The 26,022-nt window shown below is 41.2% G+C and overlaps 1 protein-coding gene across 1 annotated transcript; it reads right to left on the bottom strand.

Annotated features, from left to right (window-relative positions):
- HDAC1 (histone deacetylase 1) lies at positions 1 to 26,022 on the bottom strand. The gene is made up of 14 exons (XM_039836906.1): positions 25,853 to 26,022; positions 20,792 to 20,904; positions 11,680 to 11,797; positions 7,524 to 7,598; positions 6,045 to 6,183; positions 5,450 to 5,591; positions 4,262 to 4,354; positions 3,012 to 3,120; positions 2,792 to 2,932; positions 2,116 to 2,224; positions 1,891 to 2,021; positions 1,471 to 1,623; positions 892 to 940; positions 1 to 626 (listed from the first exon to the last, which is right to left on the bottom strand). The coding sequence occupies exons 1-14, from the start codon at positions 25,899 to 25,901 to the stop codon at positions 599 to 601; spliced, it is 1,449 nt and encodes a 482-aa protein (XP_039692840.1). The 5' UTR covers positions 25,902 to 26,022; the 3' UTR covers positions 1 to 598.

Below are 26,022 nucleotides of genomic sequence, written 5' to 3'. Positions count from 1 at the left end.
TCAGGAGGGCATAGAAATGTACCATTTTATTACAAAGATTTTCACAAAAATGAAAATAGTATCTCAAAAAGGAAACTACCCATCTCCACCTGCAGAACAGGGCGGGGGGTGGGGGAGGAGAGGGCAGGCAGTGTGTTTCTTGGCTTACTTGGGGCCAGTGGGAAAGTATGAGAACAGAACCAATCTAAAGATGGCTGATGTCACCTTAAGGAACCTGAAAAGAACCAGGTCCTTGAAGACCCAGCCACCCCTTCTAGAATGCTCAATAAGGGTACCTTTCCAAAGCTACTAAGCAAGCATTTGTCATTTCAAGATTTTGTCCTATGGCTGCTTAAGATAATCCCTTTTACCCAGACTCAGTACCCTTTATGGTTCGAAATTAAGAATTAGGGAAGACTAGGTGGCAAGGCAGCTATTAGAAGAGCTCACCCAGCATGTGTGTCCTGGGCTCAGGGCCCTGGTTCCTGTTTAGTCCCTGGGGATATTTATATTTAATATATTTTTTATATAAATACACAGAAATAGAAAATATAAAATCTGAGGTGTTGCAGGAGAAAGGTGGGGGACTTGGCAAGAAGCCAGAACTGGAGAGGTCTGCTCAGGCCAACTTGACCTCCTCCTTGACCCTGTGGAGAGAGCAGAGACTGGTATGAGATAACCCACCCCTAGGGCCTCGAGGCAAAAGTGTAGTATGATTTCCACAGGACCCTAGGTGACAGCTGAGGGCTGGGGCTTTCTAGCTCTGCCTAGAACGGCAGAGATGGACAGACTGGTCCCTGAAAGAGGCCTTTGTAAGCTGGACCAGCTGTCCCTGTGCTTTCCCTCAGTGTGGTGGGACAAAGGGGCTGGTGCACCAATGCCAGGGAGATTGCCGACAAGATCCTTTCTCACCCTTTGGCTTCTTGCTTGTCTTCCTTGGTTTTCTCTTCTTCTGTGATTTCTAGAACACAAAAGTGCAGGAATGGCCAAGAACAGCCCCTCTGGAAAGACCCATGGGGTCTTCACTTACCCAGGAACCCCTTCCCCACACTACAGCTCACTGGACATACAAAAGAGAAAAGCCCATCCCAGGTACACCCAGTGAGCCCTGTTGAGAACAAACAAGTCAGACCGGTTTCACGGCCTGCTATAGCCTGAACCTGGTGGGCGGAGGCAGCCCCCTGGGAAACGGGTGAAGTGCCAGGAAAAGGGCTTGGGTGGTATGTGAGAGCCATGCTCCTGACCACAGAGCGCCCAGGCATGCCCCTGGCCTGGAGCCTGGCAAGGCTCAATCAGTCAGCAGAGAGATGATGAATAGAGTTTCATTCTTTTGTGAGCCCTGCCACTTCTGGGAGCCACTGAAAGGCCCAAGGAGCTGAGGAAGAGCCCCAAAGGAAAGCTGTCAGTTCCTCCTCCCAGTGCCCTACATAGATTCACCATCCTCCAGAGCCTGGGATTCAAGACCCAAGTCCTGGCCCAACCCAAACCTACCTTTCTTCTCTTCTGGCTCTTTCTCTTTTTCATCCTCTGTTTTGACTCTCTTCGCTTTTTTGAAGTTGGAAGAGTTCTTACGACCACCTTCTCCTTCCTCATCAGAGTCAGAGAACTCTTCCTCACAGGCAATTCGTTTGTCAGAAGAACAGACTAGGAAGCAATGAAAAATATCGAGGGCAGGAGACTCTTGATCTCTAAGTCTGTGCCCAGTGCTTCCCTGCGTGTCCAAGACACACCAAGGGAAGGAGACCAATAGAAGCAGGAAAGGGAATTCATGCTTCCTACAAGCACTGGAACTTGGAACTTGGGTTTTTCAACAGATGGGTAGTATGGGGGGAATGTGGAACCAAGAAAAGCGGAGGGAAGTCAGAGCTGCCTACTGAGTGGGAAGTACAGGCCCCTGGGTCTGGGTCTTACTCGAGATGCGTTTGTCAGGGTCTTCTTCATCTTCATCACCACTCTCCTCTGGAATGGCATCCTCAGGAATCGCCTGCATTTGAACCCCAGGTGCGTGGGGCAGCATTCTCAGGTTCTCAAATAGTCGCTGTCTATGGCCAATGGTAGAGAGGGTGGCTGGGCTCTAGTTAAGGACAAACCAGAGCCTGGAATGTTCAATCGAGGGGTTTCTGGAGATATACTCACTTGATCTTCTCCAAGTACTCATTCGTGTTTTGGTTAGTCATATTAGAAGGACTGATGTGAAGTTTGAAATCTGGTCCAAAGTATTCGAAGTAGTCGTTGTATGGAAGCTCTAATTGGGGAAGGAGATATGAGAGTCAACAGAGAGTCAACCTGGCCAAACCATGGGACTGTGAGAAAAGTATTTGTAGGTTTATCTAGACCTGTTAGCCCAACTACCAAACAAAGGATGGATCCAAGATAGGGTGAGATGGGTGCCTATAGGATGTTAATCTTTTTAATGCCATTTAATGCCAGCGTCCATACCAGTGGGCGGTGGGGGGGTGTATCTATCTATTTCACTATGAGAAGGCCCTAGCCCCTGGTTTAGAAAAATTTAGGCAATGCTCATTGGGAACACTTCCTCACTCACTATCCCAGTTACCCTATAGAGTAGAAATTCCAAAGCTATAGATAACCACTGATAATTCTGTCCAGACTAAAAGCAGGAGGAAGAGGGGACAGGGTCAAAAAAGACTCAGGAAAAACTAATGGCTATGGTCTGACAATCAAGAGAATAGACAGGAGAATCAATGGCTAGTATCAGAAGTGGTCATATGGCCAGTGGGAAAGGGATTGTGAACCTGAGGACACATGAGCTCCAGCTCTATCCAACCCAACCTGGCCCTGGAGGTATTACCATTAGGGATCTCTGTGTCCAGGGCTACAGCTGTTTCATAAGTCCAGCACCGGGCAACATTACGAATGGTGTAGCCACCTCCTCCCAGCATCAGCATAGGCAGGTTAAAGCTCTTCACAAATTCCACACACTTGGCATGCCCTTTGGTGGGAGAAGGTGGTGCTGGGTTAAAGAGGCACCCAAGACCCTACCCACCCAGCCCTATGCTACCTGATCTCACCTTTGATGGTCAGATTGAAGCAACCTAACCGATCCCCAGATAGGGAGTCAGAGCCACACTGTAAGACGACTGCACTGGGCTGGAACATCTCCATTACTTTGGATATGACCTAAAAGGATATATCCTGGTCACTGCCAGCCTCAAGAAAAGCTATGGGAGGTTTGGGGCTGAAGACAGTGGGTGCAGCACTTCCTTCTGTATCTTATCACCCACTCTCCCACATGCTAGGTGATAGAGAACAGGGAGTATCAGCCTGGGGTTCTTCGTTCCTGACTTTGGATTTGTTTTTCAATCTGAAAGGATTGAAGAGCCTCCTAGCTCTACTAATACTGAACCTAGAATGGCCTCCTTATCAACTCACTGTGTCTTTCTGTTCTTTTACTGCCCAAGCTCCAGTGCCACTTCCTCTAGAAGTCTTTCTGACCCTAAGTTACATCTGCTCTACTCATCTGGGCCTACAAACTTTGCACCTGATATTGTGAGGAAGCACTTCACTTTTGTATATCTCATTCTCACAACTAGAATCTAACATTACTGAGGACAAAGACCATAACTCAGGCTTCTCTGTCACTCTTACTACAAGACATAACAGTAGGCATTTCCTGTTTGCTGAATGACTACCTGATCTTATGTTACTATTAATGGCTCCCTGTTGCTTACAGGTGAAGATTTAACTCCTCAGTGTGACATTCAAGGCTCCCTTTGAAATACTGACCCGAACATACATTTCCCACATCCTTCAACACTCCTCCCACACATCATAATGGCCTACATACAGCTACAAATTGGCACCTCTGTGCTTCTGCTGGTGCTGTTCCCTCTGCCGAATGCCACCCCTCCCATCCAGCCCCCATCTCTTTCACATGGGTAACTCATTTTTTCAAAGTCTAGCTCAAAATGTCACTACCTCTGTGAAATCATCTCTGACTACCCTCTTCCCAGCCCAGGCAGCAGTTTGACTCTCCACTCCTCTGCTCATCCCTAAAAAACAGTACTGACCACACTGTTGGGTATGTGCCTGCCTCCCACACTGTAGACTGTGAGGTTTTCAAGGGCATAGATCATGTCTTATTCTTGTAAACGACAGAGGGCCTGACCACAGAATGCACCAACAAATATTTGGATGAAATTTCGTTTCCCGAACTGAGATATGCTGATATGAGATATCCTGAGATATGCTGGGGGTGCTTTGCTACTCCCTCCCTTAAACTAATCCCATTTGTAACCCAGGTGGTGAATAGAGCACTTACCGGCTTGAAAATGGCCTCGTAGGACTCGTCATCAATCCCATCTCGGAGCGGGTAGTTAACAGCATAATACTTGCCTTTGCCAGCTCCAATATCCTAATCAAGAGGGACATTAAAGTACAATTGAAAAATGAAGTTAGGAGGAAGTTCAAGGATGGGGGCTGGAAGGCTAAATAAAGAAAGAGGCAGTGGTTCTAAGAGAGACAAGCTAGCTGAGCCTGTAAAGTAGAACAGGGGCAGAGTAGGGATATCTTGGTTAGTATCGTTTGCCTCACTGGCAGGTCTAGCTCACATCTCCTGACACGCCACTGAGGCTGCACCCAGACTGAGAACTGTTTATGGGGCCAGAGGTTAAATATTCTACCCCATAGCACAAGACCTCTATCTTTAGATTGGGTTAGGGCTGGCTGGTAGCTGGGTCACAGAACACTCACCTACACAGCCCCTTCCTCTCCAGAGAGCTTTACTGCACACTCTTCTGCCCCCAACCCTCTCCTCTCTAGCGAGGTATGGAGGGGAAGCAAAGAGTGAGGAAGAGTTCTTCAAAACTGTAAATGCTCAGTTATTCTAATTGTCATACCAAGTAACTGAATTAGTGCCACTTTGTCACCTAAGGATTACTGGCATGACAAAGTGGCTGGTTTTACTATATTCCTGCTAATAGCAGTTAGAACAGTTCAATGAATTAGCTTCCAAGGATTCCTAGAGGTCCACGAATGGACTTCATTAAGGGGAGGTGTCTATTAACGTATCAGATGCAAATTTCATGTACTTTTCTGAGGAGAGAGTCCATAGCTTTCAGTCAGTTAGTCAAAAGGGAAGTGACCTAAAAATGTTAAGAACCCCCGAGATGTTCCATAATTCCCAATTCCTAGCCCATGTGAGAGAACCTGATATTTCTAGCCTAAAATTCAAGCCATATAGGGTATCTAAAGAGTGCAATGCAATTCAATTGTGGTCAGGAGGGAAATACAATAAGTCAGGAGACCCTTATCCTTCCCAACTCTTTATTTCCCATCGTTCCCTTCTTTCACAGTAAGAGAGGAAAGGAGACTATGGCAGGTGTCCTAGTCTGAGATATGGTGTTCTAAATGGCAGAAGAGGCAGGAAGTGGTTTTTGGTGACATAAGATAGGAGAGTTAGAGCTGGTAGCTGAGGGTGAGCTGGTTGGCCCCTGAAGGGAGTTCTCACCCGTAGGTCCCCAGTTCCTGGGAAGTACTCTCCATATTTATGAAAGGACACAGTCATGACCCGGTCTGTGGTATAGAAGGCCTCTTCCACGCCATCGCCGTGGTGAATATCAATGTCAATATACAGCACCCTCTGGTGATACCTAGGATCAGAAGGGGATCAGGGGTCTGGGGACTCTCTGGGAGTGAGATGCGCCAAGGGCGCTAGGTCCCAGCTTACCAGGGTGGTTGCCTCCCTCAGGTATCTCTAAGCACCAGAGACGTGGAAACTGGCTGAAGGAAGGTGGAAAAGCAGCAGGGTATCTCCAGAGGCCTGACCAAGCCAAGTCCAATCTTCCTACTCTACAGCCAGGGTCAGCTCCAGCCACACAAGGACACTCTAGAGGCACGATCTGAGCAGCACCGACCCCTGATCTTGCCATGGGCTCAGATTAAATAAGACCCCGTCAAGGAGAGAATGGCCAGAGACACTCACCGAACATATCCTAGCCAGTACACCGCTAGGAAAAGCAAACTAGGGAGGCAAGCCCAGGGGAAAGGTAAGTGGGAACCTGGCCTAAGAAGCTCCTCCAAGAGACAAGGCGAGGCAGGCATACTTTAGCAGTTCCAGGATGGCCAAGACGATATCATTGACATAACAGAAGCCAGATGCCTCGGACTTCTTTGCATGGTGCAGGCCCCCAGCCCAATTCACAGCGATGTCCGTCTGCTGCTTATTAAGCTTCACAGCACTTGCTGGGTGTGGGAAGAGAGAACATAAGCCTGTTACCAAGACACCCTTCCCCTAAGAAGCCCAGGGAACCTAGTGAGAGGTAGGACCTGCTTATTCAACAGCTATATTGTACAGTTCACAAGCCAGTCCTCTCCTTCTCACCCTGTTCCAAAAGGAAATACAGATGATAATAGTTACTCTTAAAAAACCGTTTTCCAAACTGAAGGTGGTAACCCCTTAGTATGCCTTAAAATTGGTTTTGTGAGTCATGACCACTATATATTTTTTGAATGAAATAAGACTAGAATAAAAATATCAGAATAACAGTAAAGGTAAGTGCCCTCTTCTGTGAAACTGGCTTCAGAATGAGAGGATGTGTGTGTGTATGTGCACCACTTATGCACATATAAAACCTGGACTGCAAGTATAAATGTATTTTTTACTATGGCTCATAGTCAAAAAATTTTGAAGATACCAAAGGTGGCAGAGGCTCAAAGTATAAATATCTCCAAGAAGTGAGAGAGAAATACACACTCAAGTGTGCAAGTGCATTTGTGGCATTTGTTATTTGTGCATTGTGCATTTGTTAAAGTGTAACTTTAATAGCAATAAAAACATGGAACAATCCAAATAATCCAACAAGAGGGGACCGACTATATCAACTGAAGTAGGTCCATAACATGGAATAATCATGTAGCTACTAAAAATCACTCTATAGTCTACTAAAGATAAATTTTAAAGATTTACTAAATTAAAAAAAAAATGCAGACAACATAACTATATATATATAAAATATAGATGTATATATGTCATGTCTCAATACATACACACAGAAAAAAGAATGGATGTACAAATACCAAAATGGTAACAATGGTTAACCATAGACTGTGTGATTATAGGCAATTTAATAAATATTTGTTAAGAAAGAGTTTACAGTAATCCTAGAGGTAATCTAGAAGTTGCTAATGGAAGTGGGTAATATGTGGAATGTATTTCTGACCTCTAAAGATAATTACCATGCTCTTTTGTAAGACAGTTAATGACTCTTCTCAGTTTTATAGCACTATGCAGTTCAGGAACTGCTTTTATGTACAGAATCTCAACAACCCCATGAGGCCTGCAGGGAATTCCTGTATATCAGATGTCTTGATAGGAGAGGGCAGTCAAGAATACCTGTCAGTACCATGTCAGAGATTGAGCCTGGGCTGGGACTGAACCATCAGGACATTTTAAAGACCTAAGGCATAAACCAAGTACCATTTCATATGGTCACAGATCAGCCCTGTTGGCATAGTGGCCTAAAGTGTAGACCTCACTAGTACAACCAAGCACAGCCCTCAAGGAGGGGAAGTATGTTCCTTACCCACAGAGCCACCAGTAGATAACTGACAGAATTCAAACAGGCCATCAAATACCGGACAGTCCTCACCAACATTGACTTGAAAGACATAAGAGAAAGATTAGTTCCCACAATTTCCTTTAGTTTTTGTTTATATATTCATGAGCTGATAGAAAAAAGATACAATTTGGATTCAGAAAGCTTGGGTTCTAGTCCAGGCTCTACTATTTACTGGCTGTGTAACTGGGTCAAGTCATTTAACTTCTTTGAGCTTTGACTCGTTATCTATAACAAGTGATAATAATATCCATCTTACTTCATTGTTGAAAAGATTAACAGAAATTTTATACAGGGAAGCATTTAGCAAGTAAGTACTTAGAAAATGTTGATTCACTCCTTGAGGGAGAAAAATTTAGCTACTTCTTCCAGCCTGAGTTTGTTCCTGGACCTCACTCTGGCTGACCAACGAGGAAGTTAAGAACAGAGACCTATATAACTATCATCCACTGAATGCTTAACAATGTGCCAGACACTGTGCTAAATGCTTTCAATACCCGATGTGATTTATCCTCACATAACCTTTTGAGGTAGAATTTGGTCCTATTTTATAAATGGGGAAACAGAATGAGAGAGGTGAACTGCTAGTAAATGGCAGAGGCAGTAGTCAAGTATTGGTCTGTCTGTCCTAAAAGCTTATGAAAATATACTTTAGCCTTTTCCAGTAATTTTACATACACATTCTTGTTTGATTCTCCTAACAACCCCATGAGCTGGACAAGACAAATATCAACTTCACTGCAGAGGAACAAATACAGAGAAGTTACTTGCCCAAGGTTATACAACCAGGCAGTGGCAAAATCAGAATCAGAATCCAGGTGTCTTAACTCCCATACCAGTGCTCTTTCTGCTATACTTACAAATAACAACTGGAATAAAGTTATTTCTAGCCTAACGGCGTAAAGGTACAAACTAACACATAATGATAAAACACGTGCAAACCATAATGCAAATGAAATGAAAAAGACAGGAAGGGAAGCACACTTGAAGGTTGTAGGCTCACAGAGCTAGAGAGGAACCTTATGGCTCTAAGTCTCCTCTCACAGAAAAGGAAACTGCTGAGATGTCAATGATAGCCAGGAAGTCAGAGACAGGGGTAGAACTAAAGCCTCACTCTCGAAGTTTTGTTGTATTCCCAGCCTTCCCACTGCACCAACTGTTATCAACAGTGGTTCCCAAATTAGAGTAAGGAGGAGGAGCTCTAAGATGAGGACAGTAGGAAAACTCAGCTTGGATTGTGGAAACCTCTTGAGACACAGCTGAAGTTCAAGGTCTGCAATAATCACAGGAGTTACCAACTCTGGCGCTGCCCTAAATTAGGAGGGTACCCTGATCTGGTGCCCTGCCAAGACAAGTGCTCTGAGAAAGTATAGCCTGCATAAAGGGGTACACAGTGGGTGGCAACCTCCTCAGCTTCCCCAGTAAACACTGGGAAGCTATGTCAATAAGAACTTTGGTCCCTGGGACCAGGCTATTTATCCATTGGCGACTGATCGTCTCACACCGCTTCCTCCTTCAATGGGTTTGGCCTGCCTGAGATTCCAAAGTTTTGTTGTATTCTCATTCGGGATGTGAAGCCTCCATGGGAGAAAATGGGTGTTTTAGACACAAGGAAAAAATATTTTCCTTCAGGACTCAAATGACCATTGTTCCCAACTCAACAAGCTATGTGATTAGGGATGAAAGGGGGGAAAATAGGAGAGCAGACCCTCACTTGGACTAATCTGTGAGGCTAGGAAGGACTTACTTATCTGTGCCTTTTCCCTCTTCCTACTATAAATATTTTTTCATTCTTAGGCTGGCTTTAGACTGAGGTGAGAAAAACTCAGTGAGAGATGGAGGAGAGGAGGTAGGTAGAGGGGCAATAAAAGGCATACTGCAGAAAGAGTACATGGGCTTGAACACTGACTTCAGGATAATGCTTATTTATACCTTGGTGGTGGTGGTAATGAGGTGGAGAGGGAAGTAGGAGAGAAAGGGTATGTAATAAATGAGAGGTGCCCAGGGGGCCTTCAATTGTATTGGCAATGTTTTCTTTTTTAGGCTGGTAGTGGGTACATGGATGTTCATGATATTATTTTTTATACTTCTTTTGTGTGTCTGAAATATTTTATATGCAACATATTTAAAAATACTCCAGAATTAGACTAGAATTTCATTCACCATTTTACCAACACTTTGCTGTATGACTCTAAGAAAAGCATTTCACTTCCCTGGGCCTCAGTTTATACATCTATAAAATGAACAAGAATCTCTAAATTTTACCATCATAAATCCCTTTTACTATGTTTCCACCATAAGCCTCATGAATCATAGACTATCTGCCAAAAGCAAAACAAACAAAAAAAAAACCCCTGCATTTATTCATGTTCCCATTTTAACTTCTGATCAAGTTTCTCAAAAGTATCAAAGTGACCACAAAGCATTTATTACATTCCAGCTAAGAGCAAGGAAACCTGACTTTTTTGGTCTTAGTGCAGGTATTACAGATATAATTTCCTAGGTTAGGCATTGGTAAATATTTAAAAAGAGCTCAGTTCTTACATCCCTGTTGTCTCTGTAGACTTCCCTGGTTATAAAGCACTGTACTCAGTGACATCTCTACAACTCTATGAATTGAGTCAATAAGGTTCCTTGAGTCCTTAGAGAGTCCTTCCTACTCCCCATCTTCAAGAAAAGAAAATCCCAGACCTAATTTCTGAATGTACAAATTTAGAATGTTGATTTCGGGAAAACTGGAGCAAACTGGGAGTCAGAGCTGAATGTGTACACTCCTAAGAGTCTAATATTTTGTCTGCTTTGACAGGTTTGAAAATAACGAAAGTCATAAGTCATACTAGCAAAAGCTACTACTATTCACTGAAAGTCGCTGTTTTAATACATTATCTCACTTATCCCTCCAACCTCCACTATGATAGGCACTATTGTCTTCTTTATAAAGAAGGGAAAGCAAAGCTCAGAGAGGCTAGGAGACTCACTTAAGAACTCATAACTAAATGGCAGAGCTAAGGGATTCAAACCAAGACATCAAAGCTTATTTTCTTGCCTCAACACCAAGCTGCTTCTCTAATGAGAGCCGTCTCTGCTGACAGTGCAGCCTGACTGCTGGCCTAAATAGGTAATGGAAACCCCTAAAGCCATCTAGAGCAAAAGAATGAATTTGTTTCGCCTTGGAAGGAAATAAGACTCTGCTAATTCAGAGAGCAAATACTTCACTTAGAGGGGGCAGAAACTCCTGGAGTTGTGAAGCTTAATGCTTCAAAGAAGGTCTTCATGGTTGTCATCATCACCGGCAAAATTATTATTGTAACAAATAACTTTCTGCCTTGGAAATCAGACTACCTTGTGGCAGCAGCAACAAACAAGTGCCAGAGAATTCCTGATATTTCAAAATAACCTGTCAAAAGTGAATCAAAACTTCTTCTGGACAACACTGTTACACTGTTTTATTGTACAAGATGTAAGGTACTAAGAGAGAATTTCTATAATAACACAAGGGAGAAGTTAGGTGTAACAGTTCTTCCCAAATTTGAACATATTTTTCCTCCACATATTCCTACAAACTAAAATAATCCCCACAATTCCTACAAACTGAGTGTTGCTTCTGAGATGGGGCCTATTTTGAGTTTCAAGTCTCAGGAGGCAGGGTAAAATCACCTCAACCCAAAGATTACATCATCTAGAGTCTGTCCTAAGCGGGTGCTAAATATTCAAATAACGCTCACAAACTGAAAGTAGTTACAGTTGTATGGGATGACATTCAGTCCATTTTACAAAAGAAAAATCTGAGGGGAAGTGACTTACCCAGTCAATTAAAAGTCAGAGCTGGACCTATAACTCCTGTCTCTCCCTTCCCAGGCTAGTGCTTTTTCCATTATAATAACTACGGTTTTCTTGGCAAAATGTTCCGAGCCTAACTGGACAAATTTAATCTATTTCTTATAGTCAGAAAACAAGGAAAACCAGATTGGATTACAAAGAAGCACTGTGGCACCCTTGGGAGGCAAGAGAAATCAGATGTCAGTTGAATGGGAGGTACAAAGGAAAGCAGGGTGGGCCTCTCCGACTGAAAGGGAGATCCAACTGGGGGCTTAAGAGGAGGGAGGGAACAGAATGGACTCACATCTCTGCATTTGCTTGCTGTACTCAGACATGTTATCTGGGCGGATGGAGCGCAAGAATTTAATGTAGTCATCACTGTGGTACTTGGTCATCTCCTCAGCATTGGCTTTGTGAGGGCGCTAGAGGGCAGAGGGGAGAAAGGGCAGGTTATTCTTGACTACTGCCAGTCTTCACTCAGTCTAGTTTGAACACTTATATCCATCCGCCCAACATTGAGCTAGGTGCTGTAAAAGACAAAAAAGAAATTACTAATTAGATTTAAGCCTCAAGAAACTTACAATCTAATTGGCAAATAACATTATCAAAGGAGATTCAGTATCAGAAGACCTAGACTACAACTCAAGCTCTGATGCTTAGGCAAGTATCTATTGGGCCTCAATTTCCTCATTTATTAAATATGGACAACATCTACCTCACGGGGTAGCTGTGAGAACTGAATGAGGTTGTTAAATCTCTTTGTAAATTGTAAAGCACTTTACAAATCATTACCTTTTCTAAAATTAAAGATAACAATATATAATTATGGGCCAAAGGCCTCCAAAAGTTCAAGAAAAAGGGGTGACTAATAATTGAAATAGAAAACCCTTTATAAATCATCATCGCATCCTCCTCATTAAAACTTGACATGGTAATTTCCTGGTTACCCCAACATTCTGATTCCTTCTTCCCTCTTTTTAAAAATTATCTTCTCTTCCTCTCATCCCTTTCAAGGTAAGTCTTCTTTGAAGATGACTCTCTTCTTTTCTAATTACCAATACTTATACAGTTTATAAAGCATTTTCAATATACAGCTAACATTGAGTGTTTACTCTGTACCAGACACTGTTTCAAGCACTTTATATGCTATTTCATATGACCCTTTCCTAAATTTCCTATTCTAACCATGATTCACCTACTTGCACAAGGCAGAAGCCTGAGTATCACTGTTAATTCCTCTTTCCTCATCTACTACATTCAACTTCTCTTGAAACTACCATCAATATATCTGTCAAATCCGTTTACTCCTATCCCCAAGCCACCATATTTTTGGCTTGGATTGTGGCAACAATCTCCTAATTGGTAACCCAGCCTCAATCTTAACAATTGTTAATCTATTCTCAAATCCTACAGCCAAAGTAATCTGTCTGAAATTCAAAATGAATGTCACTCCCTTCTAAAAAACGTGTCAGAGGCTTCATTACTCAAAAGAACAAGCTTGAACTCTTTAACCTAGCTTGGGAAACCAAAATAATCTGGTCCCTGCTCACCTGTCTAGAATCCCTTTAAATATTTTATGCTGTAGCTCAGGGAACACCAAATTCAAAGTACTTAAAAGGGCAAGGCAGTTTAGCTAGCTTGGTGCTTAAAATAAACAAAATGGGTGAGCCAATGGCCAACCTAGTTGATTACTGCCGTTTAGGAATTTGAAACCAATTGCCAGAGTCTTTTGGGTTAAATTTTATTTTGTTGGCTAACATAAAGTTCTTAAAAGTACTTTTTGGACTAAATAAACATTTGAGGGGCTGAATTTATCTCATGCAGTGATTATACTATTCTGCCAAGCACAATTCACTTGCAATTTTCCAAGGGAATTTTCTCTCATCTTTAGAATACATGCTAAGGCCTAGATTACTGTCTTCTTCACTCCCTCTACTCAACCTTTAGGTTGCAACTGAAAACTTAATTCCCCCAGAATGCTGTCCTTGACCCTACAGAGTCTCAGCTAAGTAACTTTCTGAAGTGCTCCTCTGAGAACCCTTACTTTCCCATCATCACATTCAAACTGTGCAGAACCTGCACTTGTTTGGTCCACTATGGGAGCAGGTCTTTATTCTAAGCAACTAAGCAACTAAGCCCGGTGCCTGCCACTTAGCAGGTGCTTAGTAAACATCTGTTGCAGTACAAATTAATTCTTACTTAGATTATTTTTGGCTTCCTAATTGGTCCCATTTATATCCAGCCTTATCCTCTTCCAATTCATCTTCGTAATAATGTCACAAAAATCTTAAAAAGTCAATGCCCTGCTCTAAAACATTCAATGACTCCTTGGTCTACAGCCATGCCACTCGGAACAAGCCCAATCCCGTCTGATCTCGGAAGCTAAGCAGGGTCAGGCCTGGTTAGTTTTTGGATTAGAGACCACCTAGGAAGACCAGGTGATGTAGGCGTAAAAAATATAAAATAAGGGATTGTAAACTGACAAGATCCTTGCAATCTGTGAAGTCAACCAAGGGTTGCCTCGCCTTAAAAAAAAAAAAGATTCCCTAATTACAAAAGAAAAGATTCTAAACTCTGATATGGTAATCAAGAAACTTTGCAAGGTTCTTTTTCAATTTAACCCCTACTTGTCCTATTTGCAAATATTATACTACAGACAAATAGCTCTTCCTCAACAAAACCTATAGAGCTTCCTATCACAGTTATCTATGATCATGCTCTTCATACAATTTTAAATTTATCCCTATCCCAAATCTCTGAAGGACAAAGACCATCTCTAAAGCTGTCTTTTTTACAAAGTAAAAGCAAATCATACTCTAAGAACCCATCTTTATCCCAGGCCAAAGTTCCAAGAAATATGACCTCACAGTCAAAAATCACAAGACACAAAAGGAAACAATGCACCAGGCATGAGAGCCCATAGAAACAACAAACAGCAGAATCAGATCTACAAAGACTTTGGATATGTTTAAATAAAAAACTGCACTGCATTTTTATATACCAGTAAACAATTAAAAAATAAAAAATTTTAAAAGATATAATTTATGATAGCATTTAAAACATGAACCGGGAAAGAAATTTATGGAGAAAATATAAAACTTTATATTGATAGCCAAAATCTCAACTGCCCATCAACAGTAGAATGAATAAATTATAGTATACTCTATAATAAAATATTACACAGCAACTGAACAAGCTACAGCTACACACAAATAATGTGTATTATATAATTCCATTTATATTAGTTTTGCAAAATTAACTGTATTGTTTAGGGATGCATATTTAGGTAGTTAAATTATGATGAAGAGCAAGAAAGCAATTAGTAGAAGAGTCAGGATTCTGGTTGTATCTGAGGAAAGAGAAGAAGCTGTGATCAGGAAGGGACAATGTAGGTTTCTGAGGTCCTGACAAGGTTCTATTTCTTTAAGTTTTTTGTTTTGTTTTGTTTAAAATTTTATTTGATGAGGGAGGGGCCTGCCCTACCTACCACCCAGCTTCTATGCCCAGCCCCAACCCACAACCCAACCCAATCTGCAGCCCAGACCACAAGTCCCTATAACACCTGGCAAGGCATCAGTTGGTGTGTACATGTATGTTTACTTTATATCAATTTGTTAAACTGCACATTTGTTTTATGTACTTTTCTGTACATGTGTTATATTTCACAATAAAGAAGCTAAAAGAAGCCTGTATATGAGACCTTTAAAAAGACCTAAATAAATGGAGACATACCATGTTCATGAATTCAAAGACTTTATAGTCTGGAAATACCAATTCTCCCCTAAGATGATGTACAGATTCAATGAAATTCATTTACAGCACTTAATTAGTTAATTCTAAAATTGATATGGAAGTACACGGGGCAAATGGCAAATCACTTTCCTTTTACAAGAACAACAATGTGGGAGGACTTGTGCTACTAGATATCAAGACTTACTAAAAAGACTGTGGTACTGGCATATGGGTCAATAAACAGAACAAGTCAACAGAATACAGAGGCCAGAAACAGACCCCTACATACTGCCTGGTACAATGTAGGTCCTTAATAAGTATTTGTGCAATGAATGAATAAATATGAACATTTCTTATATAGAAGAGGTGGCACTTAAATCAGTGGGCAAACGACAGACTTTTCAATAAATCAGCTGCGACAATACGGAGGAAAAATTTCAGTACATTCCTACTTCAAATCTTATTAAAGAACCAATTCTAGATATAGTATCCTCCACATATAAGGGGGCGGGGGGCTACTGTTCCAGAGTATATAAAGAACTGCTACAAATTGGTAAGGGAAAAAAAAAGTCAAACAACCCAAGAGAAAAATGGGCAAAAGAAATTAAGACATCTCACAACAGAGGACATACAAATGGCTAATAAACATATGAAGAGATGCTCAGCTTCACTGATCATTAGTGAAATGCAAATCAAAACCACAATTACATACTGTTTTATACCCATCTGACTGGCAAAATTTAAAGTCTAATTCCAAGTGTGGGAGAGGATGTGAATAAAGGTATTTCTTATACATTGCCAGAGGGAGTATAAATTCATTCAACCGCATTGAAAAGCAACTTGGCATTTAATATTCACATACCCTACAGTCCAGCAATTCCACAACTAGAGAAACAGCCAAAAGAAACTTTGGCATATATGCACTAAGGGACACATACAAAAATATTCCCAGTAGCACTGTTCCTAACATTAAAAAACTAGATATAAATTAAGAACATGGGAGAATGAATAAACTGTAACATACTAACATGATAAAATATTCAGCAGAGAAAAATGAAAGAATTATAGCTATATACAACAGGGTGGTAATATAATATTGTATGATAAAAGCAAGTCCTGGAAGACTACACGTAATATGATACCTTTTTAAAGAAATTAAAAAACAACTAAATAAATACTATATATTGTTTAGGCACATATATATATGATTACCAAATTTTTTAAAAAGCAAGATAAACACAAAATTTAGAAGAGTAATTGGGTTGTACGAATATGTATATTCACTGCATTATTAAAATATTTAAGTAAATAAATTAATAAATAAACAATAAAGTCAATTTTTAAAAAAGAAGGCCAAACATGGACGTTCTTTTGATGCTTATGAGCCAAGGATAATGATTAACCCTATTCTGTGTATCTGAGGTCCAATTAAAACAAAAACAAAATAATGAACCATACAATCAAATAGAAAAATGGGCAAAAAGCTTGACTAAGAACTTTAACAGGGAAACATGAATGGCCAGTAATCATACAAAAAGATCCTCAACCTCACTGATAACTAGGAAAATATAAATTAAAACAATAGCAAGATATCATTTCACTACCTAAACTAGCAAAAAAAAATTAAATATGACAAAATCAAGTGATGACAGGGACTTGGGGCAACTGCAATTTCTCTATATTGCTGGCAACTGGAAACCATTTTGGCATTATCTAATAATGGTAACTATGTACACACGTCTTGACCCAGCAATTCTATTCCTAGTATATCTATCCCCTAGTGAAACTAGAATATGTGCACCAAGAAACATGTTTAAGAATGTTCACGACAGCAGTATTTATAATAGCCCTAAACTAGAAACAACCAAATGCCCACCAATAATAAAATAGACAAATAGACAAATTGTAGTTTATTCTTTCAATGAAATACAGTGAAAAATAAATACAGCTACCAATATGTATTACTCTCAGGAACATGTTGAACAAAAAAAGGCAAGTCATAATAAATACTGTATGGCTCCATTTATGGAACATTCAAACATTTAAAATTAAATTAAAAACTGTATTGTTTAAGAATAAACACTTGTAAAATTATAAAGAAAAGCAAGAAAAGGGACAGTGAGTTTTTTTCCTTTAGATATAAAATTCAATGTTGAGGGGCTTTTTTCTGAGAATGGGAACTCTCAATTATCTGATAATTACCGCCCTTTTTTGTCTTATATCCCCTATAAGAAAATTATGCTTAGGATTCATATATATCCAATTTATGTCACAGTTCATGATTTGTATCACTGCTACTCTAAGAAATTATTTACAGGTATGCCAGGCAAGAAAGAATTAACCACATATTCTTTAAGAGTTTTCAACAAGAACTTAAACTCAACAGATTTTTTAAATCACCAAGAATAAGTTACTGCATTCTGATTAACTGAAGTTCTATTGGAACTCTAGCCCGTATTTTAAAAAAAGTCTTAAAATTTTTGATTCTCATAAGCAACAAATCATTCTATTATTCTCTTATTTGAATGCCTAAAAACCTTTTTATTACTAATAAATTAGTCACATTAGAAAAAAGGTAAGGAAATAATAAACCCCAAATATAGATAAGAGGTAAAATCTTGGGAAGAAGACAGGGTCAGGGAAGGGCATACCGGGGCTCTAGCAGCCATGAAAATGTTCCTTTTCTTAAATGAGGTGGTATTAATCACAGTGTGATTCTTTATACCTTACATATATTTTATAAAAATTCTTTCATATCTCAATATTTTATAAAAACATTTTTTAAAAAAAGAACAAAAGAACAGAAGGCGATGAATAAGAAGCCTGAGAATACACAAAATTAGCATCCAAGGCAAAGAAGAGAGCAGGATTTTCGATTATATAAATAGGAAGGTGCCTGGATGAAAAAGCGGGGATGTAAATTCTGGGAGAAATTAATTAGATGTGTGGATACAGAACTGAGGAAGAGACAGAAGAGGGTGAATTGTGTGAAAAAGACCTTTTTCATGTCTCCTTCAGGTATAGAGACAGAAATAATATGGCAATTTCTATAAGAAGTTTAAGGAGTGTCTTTTAGGACTGACTCTCAAGAGACAGAACAGACACTAAAATGGCTATCTGTGCTTTGGGCAAGGCATGCTAGGATCTCAGCCTAGAGAAAGGAGAGGATAGAAGGGATGAATGCAGAGAAACATTGTTGGGGGAACAGAATCAAAGATTCATACTCAGTGAAAATGTAGGGCCAGAGAAGAAAAAAGATCACATTAAAGAGAACAAGGCCTAGAGATTTCAGATTATCCTAGGGTTTTATTTTAAAAGTTTACAACAGTATCACACATGACATCGTTTCTAATAAGGTATTATTATTTACTATGATCACCACTGTTGGTTGCTTCCCAAAGAGCCATTCTCTCCCGTCTTTCTTGGTAATAGATCGCAATTTGGTTGGGTATTAATGCACCCAGCCCCAGCGATCAAATGTGATTAGTCAAGCCAATTGCTATGAACGGTCTAAGAATGGCAAATGACTCAATGAGATTTAATAGGAAATTTATTGAGAAATTTCTGGAAAGGGTTTTCCTCTTTAATAAAAAGGGGAGTGTGGGTGGGGACAGTGGAGAGTGATCCATTTTGCCCCTGTTCTCTTCCTCGTTGGATTCTGTTGTATGAAAACATGACACCTGGAGCTGAGACAGCCAGCATATAACTTCAAGGCAAAAAACATGAGGATAAAATCACATAAGCTAAGGATGGCTGAGCAGGACAGAATAAGCATGGGTCCCTGATGACAGCCAAAAAAATCCTGAGACCACCTATTTCTAGACTTCTTAAGAGACTGTTTATGAAGGAAAAAAAGGACAGATGGACAGATAAACTCTGGAATCGAAGAGATATGGGTTAGTCTTAGCTCGTCTGTTATTAGCTATGTGACTTTGGGCATCTTAACTATCCTCTCTGAGCTTGCTTTCTCATCTATAAACTAGGGTTGTTATAAGGATTACATGAAATAACAGGTAGCCCTGGCCTAGCACCTAGCAATCATCAATAAACGTTTATTTTTCCTCTCATTTGAAGATAAAATACATATCTCAATATCTCAATATCTCTTATGGAGATTAATACAGTCCCTGAAGTATGACAAGCATTCATTAAAAACATGTTGAATGAAAGAAAGAAATAAGGCTTAAGGTGACTCCTAAAGATGAGTAAGATATGACTGGGCAGAGTAAATAATCCTCCTAGTCAGGACGGGGTGGAAAGAGGCAGAATGTGATCCGGCTGCCTTGGAGGGCTGAGGGGGTAGAGGCAGGAGAGAAGGAAAACTGGGGCCAGATTAGCATGGTGAACATGTGCAAGAGACTGTCTGGAAGGTCTTAGTGCTTACTATTGCACATTCGGGTATCCTCTTTAAATGCTGGCCTGTTCTCTAGAGTCTCTGAAAACCTTGCTACCTTTTATGTTTTTCATTCCCAGCTATCTTTTATACTTGAAAAACCTCTCTGGTCCCAAGGTCTGTCTGCTTCTCAGTCTACTTTCCCTCTTGCTTCCCCAGCTGTCACCATGGGCTCTAGAGACATGACATGGCCATCTGGGAAGAAAGACTCATCTCTTTTCAGTCTCTGGAATGGTGAGGAAGGATACTGTTGTTGCTAGGTTACTTAAGCTGTTGGTACAGACTTTAACAACAGACTCTTATGCTCTAACCATAACACAACATGGACCCCCAGATCCTCTTTATCTTCTCATGAGGAGCCTTGCAACAGTCTCCTAACTGGCCTCCATGCTTCTAAAATACATGCCCATGCCTATCTCTCTTTCTTTTAAAATCCTTCACTTATTCTTCACTGCCTCCAGAAGAACAAACTAGGAACATCTGGACCAAATTTGGTCCACAGATGTACTGATGGATTTTTGTTTATACAGGTTTAAAAAAGTAAATAAACAAATTTGGGCCAATATTTTAAACCTGAAGAATTTTATATAATAATCTGGATTTCTAACTTCTCCTTAAAACTGGAAGATGAGTCAAAGGTCAGCAGGAGCTGAGTCAAGAAGGTTAGACAGTCTATACTCTCTAGTAACTAGAGACTTGGCACTAGTTTAACACAGTCATGATCATTTTTTTCAGGCATTGGACTTTTTTGACCCTGGCCCCTCAGAGTTGTTTAGCACAGCATATCCAATCCTTGCTGACCACTCTGGCTCCAGCTCCCCTCACTCACACCTGTGAACTTCACAATACAGCAATACCTGCACATTGAATTACTTATATTTTCCTCAAATACACCATATTGTTCTTACCTCTTTGTCTTTTTGTATATGTTCTTCCTTTGGCCTAGAATGACAGTCCCCTCCTGAACTCCAGGCTGAATTCTATTCAATCTTTAAAACTCTGCTCAAATATCACCTCTTAGATACATCCCAAGGCTCCTTTCCTCCTTCACTCCTCATCTCTGCATCTTGTACATTTTTTAAATTGTTGCACTTACATACTGTAGTATAATTTATTTGTGTATATGTCAATCTCTAGCACTAGTGTGTACTCCTATCATTTACAGTGGTATCTGCCATATAATAGCCACTCAATACGTTTGATAAGTTAGTTAAGAAAATAAGATAATGAATGACAAATGGGGAACCAGAGCTGATGAGATTACGAAGGGGTAGAGCTCCCAGAAACTCACATAGATTTCCATTTTTCGGTAGAGACCATAGTTAAGTAGCAAATTGTGAGTCATGCGGATTCGGTGAGGCTTCATTGGGTGGCCTTGTCCATAATAGTAATTTCCAACATCCCCTGAAGAAGAAAGAGTGATAGTTTCAGTGACATAGTTAGACACACACTCCTAGGAGAACCCAGTAATTTTTACAACAAACTCCTGGACAAACTCTCTGGTTCATTCTAGTCTCTAAGATTCTCAACTACCTTCAGGAAGGGTAACTCAAAAGAAAAAAAAGAAGAAAAAAAAAAGGCAGGGAACTCTGGTGAGGTCAGCACTTATGGATGTCAGTCTAGCCCAGTTTCTTTTCCTGGAACCCTTAGGCACTACTAGAAAATGTGTCCGGTTCATTCCAGAGCTACTGGGGAAAAGCAACCAGTGAGGTGACTCACCGTATCTATAAGGAATTCACTCCCACAACAGAAAAATAACCATCAGTACTCAGAATTATTAGTATTATAAGCCACAGTTCACTTCTTGCACATTGTGATAGTTTACAGTGTCAAAGCATATCCACATGCATTTTCTTACTGGATCCTCACAATAACCCTGTAAAAAAGTTAAGACAGGGAGTTTTATCCCCATTTTATAGATAAGAAAACTAAACTCTTATCTCTTACTTCACCATAGCATTAGCCTTCTAATTGGTCCCTTTGTCTTCAATTCAAACAATCTGCCACACTATCACCAGTTATTTCCCTAATATACAACTTTGATAACATCACCCCCTGCTCAAAAATCCTCAATGGCTCCCCATTCCCTACAGGATGAAGAATAAAGAACAACTTCAGTAACCTGGCACTCAACTTTCTTAATCTACCTTTCCAGCTTCATCTCCAGCTACCTATCACCACCATCCTCCCTGACAACTCTAACTTCCTTCAACTCCCCAGCCCCTCCTCCCTCAGACTGGGAGTGGGCAAACTACTACTACAGGCCCTTGGGCCAAAATAATCCTCTGCCTGTTTTGTAAACAAAATTTTATTGGCACACAGCTATGCCCATTAGTTTATATATAGCTGCTTTCACATCATAATGGCAAGTTGAGTAGTTAAATATTTGCCACAGAGACCAACCAAAATGGCACAAAAGGGTAAAATATTTACTACCTGGCCCTTTACAGAAAGTTTGCCAATCTCTACTATAAACACACTAGATTATTATCAGCATCCTGAACAGGGCATTCACCTTCACCAAATATCCTTTGTTCCTTTGACCTAGAACATCCTTCCTTCCCTGATGATCCTCATACTACAATGCCCAGCTCAAGCTCCAAACATATTCCTGATCAGAATAAATGGCCTTTTCCTCTGTAATTTGTATATAGCGTTTAATTCTTTTTGTATCTGATTTATTGACATCTATTTATATATATTAGACCAGATGCTCCTTCAAGACAAGGGCGAACATGACCTGTAACATCAGAGAGGCTCAATAAAGATTCAGAGAATTGAGAACTGAGACTCAGAGAAGTTAAGTGCCTGCTCCAGATCTCACAGACAATGAGGGATCTGGAAGTCAACTCTCCTGACTCCAATCCATTACGCTAAAAGCTGTACGGGTTTCCAAGGCACCTACTTCAGTTTGCACTTAATGTAGAGGGCTCTGTGAGTCTACTTGGTAAAAAGTTCCTGAGACAATATTCCAAAATCTAATGAACTGCACACCCAAAGATCTCTCCTTATGAATCTATCAGGATGAGGCAGATCTTTGAGCACCAGTGAAAAAAAGGTCCCAAACTCAGGTATTGTGATGTGGTGACACCAGGAAGAGGCTTCATTCCAGGGAGCAATGCACTGTGGGGAATGCCACCAACAGCATCCAAGCCACACTCCAATTCTCTGCCACAGACACAGCCTGGGATAATGGAAAACCTCTAAACAGTTGGATATTTAGGATCTATTCCTCTTCTCTTTTTACATAGACTTTTTTTTAAAGATCAGTTTTAGATTTATACAAAAACTGCAAAGATAGTACAGAGTTCTCAGAGACCCACACCCAGTTTCCCCTATTATTAACATTTTGCATTAGTAAAATAAGAAGTATCTGTTATAACTAATGAACCAATACTGACACATTATCATTAACTAAAAGCCTATACTTCATTCAGATTTCCTTAGTTTTTACCTAATGTCTTTTTATCCTATTCTCTTGGTCTTAGTGAGACCTCTGAGGGCAAGGGACTGTGCTCTCAGCCAGAACCATAAGCCAGACTATATAACATGTAGTGGCATTCAATAGGGACCCTAGTCCCACTCAGACAGACTTCGAGATACAACAGTGAGAAAGGAAGGCAGAAAAGTTGTTCCCAGGGCCCCTCAGACAACCTAATCAACCACGGGGATTGGGTAGAATTTGCTGAGACATCCAGATGCAGATTCAGTTTTGGGGCAGTCAGTAGTCACATGGCCATTATCATTTTATATAATTGGATTCCTGCTTACCCATGTCTCTGGCATTGGCCTTGATCCCTAGCAACTCCGTTGACTATCAAGCCTAGATTCAGCCAAGACTTAGAGACTTGAGGAACTGAGATACCTTATCTAGAGGTCTAAGGGAGTAACTGAGGGTGGAGTCCAGAGACATCATCCTTAACAGTTTTTGAGGTGCTAAGAGACTTTAAAAGAAATAATCCTTTTTATTTAGATACTACTTTTAAACTTTAAAAAGCTTTTCCCATTGTTCTCACAGTTTTTTAGTTTCATAGGAGAGTGGCCTGAGGCCAGGAAAGGTAAAGTGGGCTTGCTCAACACAGCAAAGCCTCTGGAGAGGCAGAGCCAAATCTGAGCTCCAAGCTAGTAGTGACCTATCTGCAAAACTCAGTTTCTTAAAAAAGTAAGAAGTCTCCCTTCTCTAAAGACTGGGTCTTTCCCCTTTTTCTCTTTTTAAACTGAGAGTACAGAGATCACAAAACAGCAAACTGATACAGCTACAAAGTCATAGGATCCAGCCTCAATGTGCCCTCACCACTGCCCAGCAATCCTTCCAAATTTATTTTCCTAGCTCCCTCTTTCACAATAGCTATTTAACAGCTATCTCACTTCAAGATTTCTACTCTACCAATTGCCCTCCCCCACTCTCAGGAAAAGGGTAAGAAAAGGATGAGGGGAAGAGAGGTCGGAGTTTTGTTTTCACCTTGAAAACTCCCTTAACTCTCCCATTGAACTTACCTACATTTGAATTTTTCCTTGTCACTTACCCTCTCATCAAGAAGGAACTTCCTCTTGAAGGCTAGTATCCCTACCTGTGTTCTGGTGTCCATTTCACCTGGTCTCCTCAGGAACCTCCATCATTACTACTAGTCCCTCTCTCCTGTATTTTCAACCTCTTCTCTTGGCTATTTTCCACAAGAATCTGAATATGCTCAATCACTGTATCCCCCCTTTATCAACAATCCTTTCTGTCTGCCTTGGACAAGCTTTCTTAAAAAGAGTTCAATCTCCTCTTCACCCATCCTTTTATTCTTCAATCTACAGCAATCTAGCTTCAGTTACAAACCTGGCACGGGAAAAAGTTCTTGTCAAAAATCTCTCATTTCTGTCTTTTAAACTGCAGATCAGAATGGCCAACCTCTACTTAGATATCCCTCAGACATTTCAACAAGTATTTCTTTAAAAAACACAACACAACAAAACAAAGTTATTTACTGACATCATGTCCTCAAAACACTCAGCATCAAACTGCCCAAACCAGAAACTTGGGATCTTTGCCTTCTTCCTAACCCCAACATTCATAAATTTAACTTCTGTCCCAGAGCGATAGTTCTAAGGTATAAACCTGATGTCGCTAATCTGCATAAAATTTCAATGATTCACAAGTGCCCTCAGTATAAAGTCCAACATCCTTAGGATAGTATGCCTAGCCCTTCATGATCTAGTCCCCAATTACTTTCCTGACTCTTGCAACCTTTCTCTCACCCCTGCTGTCTACCTTCTACACTCTGCCCTCAAATCTATGCCTAAGTCATACTATACACACACCTGCTGTTTTTCAAAGGTGCTGTCCTCTCTCACCTCTAAACTTGCTGTTATCTTTGCCTTCTCTGTGCCAGGTTAATAAGTCCTGTTTTTCAGGTCCTAACTGAGATAGCACCTCCTTCTCTGACTCCTCAGACTGGGCTGGGTGCCTTTTCTCTGCCCTATAACACTGAGTGTCCCTTTATCCCAGCAAGATATTGGAAAGCAATTATCTGTCATTGTCTATCTTCCCCTCCAAACTGAACTGAATGAAGATGGGATGTGACTTGATCATCCCCATGGCCCCAACACCTAAATGCTTCCTAGTACAGAATAAGGTCTCGACAAACTTTTGTTACATGAAAAAGTCTGCTTTAACAGTTTGCATCCTTCTCTTTCCAAGCCCAGGGGCTCCATTTCCCAGCAGCAACCGCAGGCCCTGCTCAGACACTGGAGGAAGAGCAGCGGTGACCACTAGTTGCTGATTCCTGAAGGATTCGCCCCAAAAAGGATGAAGGAAAGACCTTCCTATGCTCAGCAGAAAAATATACTCTTGCAACCTTCTCCATCGGATTCTGCCTCCCCCCTCAGACTCAGCCTCCCATCTAAAAGTCCCACTCAAACCCTGCCCATCATACTTCTTCAGAATTCCCCACCAAGATTACCTCAGGCTTTCCAGAGCGACCCTCTCAGCCTCAGCCTCTTCCCTCAGTCTCCACCTCCTTTCCATTCCTGAGCCTCTTCCCTCAGGCCCGACCTCCTTCTCTCAGCTTCCTCCCTCAGCCTCCATCTCCTTTCCTCTGAGCCTCTCCCCTCAGTCTTTACCTATTTCCTCAGCCCTGACCTCATTCCTCACAGCCTCGTCCCTTGACCCCGACTTCCATCCTCTGATCCTCCTCCCTCAGCCCCGACCTCCCTTCCCCTCAGCCTCCTCTCTCAGCCTCGTACTCTTCTCAGCCTTTCCCCAACGCCTCAGTCTCTCCCAGCCTCCCCTCTCAGATCGCCTCAGCCTCCCGCTCCCGGATCCGGCCCGGCCAGGCCCCGCCCCCGCCGCGAGGACAGTGCTCACCGTCGTAGTAGTAACAGACTTTCCTCCTGGTGCCCTGAGTCTGCGCCATTTTGCTCGCCTCCAGTCCCTCCCGTCCGTCCGTCGGTCCGTCCGGCCTCCCGCCCGCGGCTCCGCTCAGCGTCCGACCCAGGGGGGGAGGAGGCGGGCCTCCAGCCCGCTCCGCCCGTCCC

Source organism: Pteropus medius, unplaced genomic scaffold (genome assembly GCF_902729225.1).
Source record: "Pteropus medius unplaced genomic scaffold, Ma_sr-lr_union100, whole genome shotgun sequence".
Lineage (NCBI taxonomy): Eukaryota > Metazoa > Chordata > Mammalia > Chiroptera > Pteropodidae > Pteropus > Pteropus medius.
The sequence above is the reverse complement of the archived record's forward strand: the minus strand, read 5'-3'. Positions and strand labels throughout refer to the sequence as shown.